Source organism: Salvelinus fontinalis, chromosome 3 (genome assembly GCF_029448725.1).
Source record: "Salvelinus fontinalis isolate EN_2023a chromosome 3, ASM2944872v1, whole genome shotgun sequence".
In the NCBI taxonomy this organism is placed as follows: Eukaryota; Metazoa; Chordata; class Actinopteri; order Salmoniformes; family Salmonidae; genus Salvelinus; species Salvelinus fontinalis.
Window position 1 is genome coordinate 63044565 of NC_074667.1, and position 7867 is coordinate 63052431.

The window sequence follows — 7867 nt, forward strand, 5'->3', positions numbered from 1 at the left end:
TTTCTCTTTCACTCTCACCCCTCTCTCTCTCATTCTTTGTCTCATCTCTCTCTCTCTCTCTCTCATTCTCACCCCTCTCTCTCTCTCTCTCTCTCTCTCTCTCTCTCTCTCTCTCTCTCTCTCTCTCTCTCTCTCTCTCTCTCTCTCTCTCTCTCTCAGTGCTGTAACTGTCAGCTTTAGTCTTTATCAAGTATTGACGTGACCCTGTGTAACAGCAGTAGTAAACAAACGCATCGTAAACAAAACACTGATACAAGATAAACAACGGCAAGTCTGGAAAGACAGGACGTTACTTCTGTGTTGGGCTGTTGGGTGATTTCCCTTCCAAAGGTTAGAGTTAGCTTATAGGTCAGGAGACAGGATACTAAAGTCTGACATTGGAGTTGTAGCGTTTGGAGAATTGATTGGCGGTTTCATTGACTCCTCTATCTCTCATCCTCTCTCCTCGTCCCAATTTTTAGTCTACTTCCTTATCTGTATCTCTCCCTCCATCCCCCTCTCCCACTGTCACTATCCCTCTGAGAATATCTTCTCTATCAACCTCACCCGCTAAAATATATACATTCCCATCTATTCATAACCACGCTCTCTCGTCTCTTTCTTCTCTCCTCTCCCTCCTATAGAAACTTGAACACACCTGGTAAAATATCCTGTTAAATAGATAAAGGAACACAAAGGATAGCAACTCGTCATCTCTCTGAGCGTGGAAGAGGCAGGTGCTCTTTGGAAACAGGTATACAAATACAGTTTGTTCAAGATAACTAAACACACTCTCTCCCTTCTCTCTCTCCTTTCTCTCCTCTCTCCATTCTCCTCTCCTGTCTCTCTCTCCTCTCTCTCTTCCTTCTCTCCTCTCTCTCTTCCTTCTCTCCTCTCTCTCCCTTCTCTCCTCTCTCTCCCTTCTCTCCTCTCTCTCTCCTCTCAATCTCTCCTCTCTCTCTCCCTTCTCTCCTCTCTCTTCATTCTCTCCTCTCTCTCTCCTCTCAATCTCTCCTCTCTCTCTCCCTTCTCTCCTCTCTCTCTCCCTTCTCTCCTCTCTCCCTTCTCTCCTCTCAATCTCTCCTCTCTCTCCCTTCTCTCCTCTCCCTCTCTCTCTCTCTCTCTCCTCTCTCCCTTCTCTCCTCTCTCTCTCCTCTCAATCTCTCCTCTCTCTCCCTTCTCTCCTCTCTCTCCCTTCTCTCCTCTCTCTCTCTCTCTCTCTCTCCTCTCTCCCTTCTCTCCTCTCTCTCTCCTCTCAATCTCTCCTCTCTCTCCCTTCTCTCCTCTCTCTCTCCCTTCTCTCCTCTCTCTCTCCCTTCTCTCCTCTCTCTCTCTCTCTCTCTCTCTCTCTCCTCTCTCCCTTCTCTCCTATCTCTCTCTCTCTCTCTCTCTCTCTCCCTTCTCTCCTATCTCTCTCCCTTCTCTCCTATCTCTCTCTCTCTCTCCCTTCTCTCCGCTCTCTCTCCCTTCCCTCCTCTCTCTCCCTCCTCTCCTCTCCTGTCTCTCTCCCTTCCCTCCTCTCTCTCTCCCTCCTCTCCTCTCCTGTCTCTCTCCCTTCCCTCCTCTCTCTCTCCCTCCTCTCCTCTCCTGTCTCTCTCCCTTCTATCCTCTCTCTCCCTTCTCTCCTATCTCTCTCTCTCTCCCTTTTCTCCTCTCTCTCTCCCTCCTCTCCTCTCCTGTCTCTCTCCCTTCTATCCTCTCTCTCTCTTCTCTCCTCTTTTCTCTCCCTCTTCTAGAAACTTGAAGAGGCGGACCGTAAGAGCCGTAACCAGCTGGACAGTCTGGAGAGGGAGCAGAGGCACCTCCAGCGCCAGTTGGACCTGCTGCAGGGGGGCACCGGGGCCGGGTTAGGAGGCACTGGGCCGGGGGAGGGAGAGAGGATACGCATGGACAGCGTGGGCTCCACCCTCTGCTCCTCTGAGCGCTCCGACTCGGACCAAGGTGAGCGACCGTGACCGCCGAAAGGGATCTTAGTCAGATTCCAGACTTTGTACACTTGTACCCTATTCTTAGGATAACCAGGATGGTTTGTTTCAACACAGAATCAAGCTAACTTCTCAGTTTAGTAGTGTTCCTGTTTAGTTCCAAGGAGCTCTTGTTTTGAGTGTGTTATTCCAACGTTCTGCTCTTCTCTTACTCCCTCTCTGTCTCTCTCTCTCTGTCTCTCTCTCTTTCTCTCACCTCCCTCGCCCTCTACAGAGGAGATTGAGGTGGACGTGGAGTCTACAGAGTTCTCGGAGCACGGGGAACTGGACTCGGTTTCTACGGCCTCCACCAGCGATCTAGACGACCACAGCAGCCTTCAGAGTCTAGCCAGCGACGAGGGCTACTCCAGCTGCAGCATCCTCAAACTCTCCTCAGCCTTCTCCGGATCCTCCTCATAGGAGATGGCTGTTGGGTGTAGACTCCTCCCCCCACCTCGGGGGGCTAAACCAACATCCAAAGACCAACCACCTGAACCTGGCCAGCGACGAAGGTTACGAGGGCAAACGTTAATCCAGCGTCCTCGTCAAACTCATCGCCTTCTCTGACCGGCCGATTAGAGTTGTCTCCAGCCCCAGCTCCAACCTGCAAAAACCTTGGCCTCCCACCTCCATCCACCGACCCTGTTGTGTATCGTCATGCCACCCATCTACATGTATCATCGCCGACTACACCATCGCCATGGCATCCCTCAAGTGGCGCCCTGACGTCCTTCTAACTTCCTGTCTGTAACCCCTCCCCATCGCACCATCCGTCGCTCTGCTCCAACTCGCTGCTGAACCTCAACCCCCAGTCTGAGAAGAACCCCCCCCCCCTCGGAACTCCTCAACCCCCTTCCGTCCCAAGCAGAAGGTCCAACCCCCTGCATCGTCCCGATAACAGGTACATGAAGAACAGAGATTGATCCAAACACAGAACCAACCAACCTTTATTTTGAGAATCTGAATAAGAGCAATGGTTTGAGATGAGATTTTTACTTGAGTGGCTTTATGAATGATTGAAAATGAAGATGAAAAAGGATGTATTTTTATGAATATGCTGGGATCAGCATTATCTTGGTTTTATTGCAGACATAATCGAAGGGAATAGACCACTTTTTTAAATCAAACAATTGATTAAGTTATTTTAGAAACAAACAAAAAAACAACCCCATATTTTAGCATCAGAAATGCACTTACACTTCTAATATATATTAGAATATTTTATGATGACTTTTATTTGTTTTAAAACCCTGTTTGGTTCTATGTGTTTGAGTGTTTGCTCTGGTCTTGTGTCCGAAGTCAAGTCAACGTTCTGCTGGACTTAAAAACTCATTTGGGAACAAGTGTTAATTTGGACACAGACTGTGGAATGACAAGAAGTCTACTAGTCATATCAACACATTTTGGCCCTTGACCCACGTCCTTTTTTAGTTGACATTTCTTGTCTTTGTGTTGTTGTTTTTTTACAACTGTGCAGCCACAGCACTGCACCCAACAGACACTTGAAATGGTGCTACCTGAAACAGCAACAACGCAGCTCAAACGCTTGTACAACCAACGCCCCTTGTCTGCCGTGTCATACAGGACGTTTCCATCCCAACATGCATCATATGCATTCCCATGGAACGTGGTGCTCGGTGTGGAAATCAACCTTCAAATGGGTTTTTACACCAACGCAGCAGCAAGCTATCCTGCAGCTGCCTACCCTAGAGCTGTCTATGGAAACACATTGGCACAATTTAAAAAAGAAAGAATAGCAAGGAACGTTGGACTATAGAGACCCGTCCTTTCTCTCGATCCAGCAGTAACAAGCAATAACTATTTATAGTCGTTTTATTTTATTTTTAATTTCGACCATTTGACCTCCTGGTTTTCCCCCCTCTCTTTTCCAAGGCGACAGACCTGTGGCCGCCCCAAAAAAGCTCATTCAACTTGGTTTGTTTTTTTGTACATAATTAGATGGCTTACAATTAGGCTTAATAAATTAACGATGAAAAAGGAGTGTAAAAAATAAAAGTTAGAAAAGTTGTGTATAGAAAAAACCTATTGCCTCTGTTGCTGTTTTTGACCTTGTGTTTTTGTGCATTTTAAATTATATTTTTGAAAAGATTTATTCTACTTCTCTCAGAGTGTGACTGGCAAGCGGTCAGTCAGTCGTCCACGTGGCATGAATTGGACAGTATTGCTTTGTTCATTTTGCTGGTTGAAACGTTCAAAAGTGACCATTCTGTAGCTGTCCCCCATCAACCCCAAGAGAAGTTCCACTTCATAGTACTTAACTTAAAGTTCAAGACACAACAACAAGAGAACAACAACTATATGGCTGTAATACAAAATGGCCGCCACCCCAGGACATCTTCTGTTCATAAATACAGCGTTTGTGTGGCACTCTTATTTATTCAAATTTGTTTGTTTTTTACTTTTATTTTGAAAACTCCTATATGGCATTCCACTGGTGGTATCTGGTGAGCTGTGGGGGAACTCGAGTCTGAGGTGAAAACACCAAGGTGTATGATGATGTCATTGACTGTGTGTGTACATCCTTAGCCCTTGTTACTGAAGCGAACCCAACTTGCACTTTGAAAAGTCTTGTTTTCCACTGGTATTCACGTATCTCTTCATATGAAAGAACAATCCCACCCTGACCCTTGAGTTTTTGAAGTTTATATATTTATTAGCCTATTTCTCCATCCCTCACAGAACCAACACAGAACGAGGGGAAAAAAGTTAACTTATTTGGTTTCTGTCTTATCCTATTATTCTCCCTATTTCTTTATGATTTTATCCCTTATTTTAAGATGTTATGTTTAAAAGTGAAACAATTTCTGTTTCCCAAATGGCACCCTATTCCCTACATAGTGCACTACTTTCGACCAGACTCTGTCAAAAGTAGAGCACTAAGTATGGAATAGGGTGCCATTTGGGAAACAAACAACGGTGAATCGTAGTGAAATCAGTCAGGATACCAGCTAATGTTGTTTTGTTAGACGGACACTTGAAATGTAATCAGCCCCCAAGCTGCTCCCAGTACTGAGCCTCTTATGCCTCCACGGTCCAGTTCCAAACTGACCCCAAGCTGTATGGTCATTTCTGATCCTCTGATAGGCTGGGTGGAGTTTTTGTCGTAACAGTTTACACCAATCCAATAATCCTAGAATTTGCTAGGAGGGGATGGGGGTGTAGGGTCAAGGGATTGATTTTGGACTCAGCCTACAATAGCCAAGTCTAATTGGCAAATACTGAGCCAGCTACTATACAAAATGGGGGCTATCTAACTAACTCCACACTCCTCTAGTAGGAAGACAAGGTGGAGTCTTTACTAGATTATGTTTTAGTCAACAAAATGTGTCTTACATTTACAAAAAGCCTCAGATTAATATTATTGAGAACAAAACGAAGGACGTCATTCAAGGTGTACAGTTAGAGTGTAATCTTGCGGGATTTCATGATCTCCTCAAATCTTGATGGTTCACTGACGATGGTGCTTTCTCCATATAAACAAATAAGCCAAACAACCTCAGAACACCAACAGTGTCCTCTTCTCTTTCACAGGGGGCAGATTACTTCACTCTTTCCTTCATTTACACTTTTATCGTCTAGCGCTTTTTGTCTGTCGTTTTTTGAACCTGCACTATGAGAAAAAAGGGCCCATATTTAATGAAAAACTGTGTTTTTCCCCAATACCCTCTCTCTTTTGTGTGTGTTGTCTGGTGTCCTTAGTGCGGCCATATAAGTGCTACCTGCTTTTGGCTCTGTATGGCTAGCAGTATGTTGTTATATCCAGATTCGGGGTCTATTCTAACTCAATTCTTATCTGTTGAGTTCAAGATGGGAATTTCTTACCTGGTATCCAAACTGAATTCACATTCCATTTTGCGGATGGAATTTAGATGGAATTGGCCTCCACCCTGAATAATGTCACTCCAGTGTACTAGGTATTGGTCTTATAGACAACGACTCGAAGGGGGGGAACGAATAGCCTGGGACCCAGATCTGTTTGTGCTGTCTTTCCAACTCCTATGGTCATTCTGGTCAAGACAGCACAAACAGATCTGGGAACCAGGTGAAGGCAGAATGAATGGGTCAAAGTAGATACAGCTATTCCCACCTCCAAACAGGACAGACCTAGCCTGGGTTAAACTAGGCTGAATGCTGTGATACGAGTTAGCGTAGCATTCAGTCTGGTTTAACCAGGCTGTAGGAGAGACTATAGTCCCCTTGTTGTTCAGATGAACTCTGTGGCCATCAATCCTTTGTAGAACATGCTCTCTGATGATGATTCTCGCTGTGTAAGTTTGAAAATGCAATACTTACAATAAAACACCAAGATTTTCAAACCGGAACTTGTTGACTTTATTGTCTACTATCTATCTATATTGTTCTTTTCAAGGTTGTTTTTAATCCATTCTCCGTTCATTTTGAGGAAGTCAGACACTTCTTATCGGTTGGGTTCCTGTCAGTCAGCCACACACTGAGTGTACCAAACATTAAGAACACCTGCTCTTTCCATGACGTAGACTGACCAGGTGAATCCAGGTGAAAGCTATGATCCCTTATTGATGTCACATATTAAATCCACTTCAATCAGTGTAGATGATGGGGAGGAGACAGGTTAAAGAAGGACTTTTAAGCCTTGAGACAATTGAGACAGGAATTGTGTATGCGTGCCAATCAGAGGGTGAATGGGCTAGACAAAAGATTTAAGTGCCTTTTGAATGTCAAGAACAGCAACACTGCTGAGTTTTTCACGCTCAACAGTTTCCTGTGTGTATCAAGAATGGTCCACCCAAAGGACAACTAGCCAACTTGACACAACTGTGGGAAGCATTGGAGTCAACATGGTCCAGCATCCCTGTGGAATGCTTTTGACACCTTGTAGAGTCCATGCCCTGATGAATTGAGGCTGTTCTGAGCGCAAAAGGGGTTGCAACTCAATATTAGGAAGGCGTTTTTAATGTTTTGTTTTAAAAGGGTGAACCGGGTTAACAAGACCCTGTGCAGATTACAGTATCTTAGTTTTGTCATATATTGTATATCATATATAGACTTTTGCCAGGCATTGTAAAGATCTGATTAACCGCTGCAGATATGCACAGATTTTGCATGACTGGAACGAGCCCAAGTACGTGTCTCAAAGTTATCTGTGTAGATACACTATATAGCTATATATATATATATATATATATATATAGTTTGAAAACTTAGAAATGTCCTTGTTTTTGAAGGAAAAGCACATTTTTTGTCTTAAAATAGCATCAAATTGTTCAGAAATACATGACTATTGTAGCTGGAAATGGCAGATTTTTTAAATGGAATATCTACATAGGTATACTGAGGCCCATTATCAGCAACCATCAGTCCTTTGTTCCAATGGCACGTTGTGTTAGCTAATTCAAGTTTATAATTTTAAAAGTCTAATTGATCATTAGAAAACTCTTTTGCAATTATGTTAGCACAGCTGAAAACTGTCCTGGTTAAAGAATCAATAAAACTGGCCTTCTTTAGACTAGTTGATTATCTGGAGCATCAGCATTTGTGGGTTCGATTACAGGCTCAAAATGGCCAGAAACAAAGAATTTTCTTCTGAAACACGTCAGTCTATTCTTGTTCTGAGAAATGAAGGCTATGCCTTTCGAGAAATTGCCATGAAACTGAAGATCTCGTACAAACCTGTGTACTACTCCCTTCACAGAACAGCGCAAACTGTCTCTAACCAGAATAGAAAGAGGAATGGGAGGGCCCGGTGCACAACTGAGCAAGACGACAAGTAGATTAGAGTGTCTAGTTTTAGAAACAGACGCCTCACAAGTCCTCAACTGCCAGCTTCATTAAATAGTACCCGCAAAACCCCAGGCTCTGTCGCAGCCGGCCGCGACCGGGAGGTCCGTGGGGCGACGCACAATTGGCTTAGCGTCGTCCGGGTT

General features: G+C 44.4%; 1 protein-coding gene across 2 annotated transcripts in view; it reads left to right on the forward strand.

The window, feature by feature from the left end:
* mxi1 (max interactor 1, dimerization protein) overlaps positions 1–6286 on the forward strand; it is a 39443-nt gene extending 33157 nt beyond the window's left edge. For both annotated transcript variants that reach the window (XM_055917768.1, XM_055917769.1), the window contains exons 5-6: positions 1716–1920; positions 2179–6286. In XM_055917768.1, coding sequence (XP_055773743.1) covers positions 1716–1920; positions 2179–2363 — 390 coding nt within the window. In that variant the 3' untranslated portion in view covers positions 2364–6286. The remainder of the gene's footprint in view (positions 1–1715; positions 1921–2178) is intronic.
* The last annotated feature ends 1581 nt before the right edge of the window (positions 6287–7867 follow it).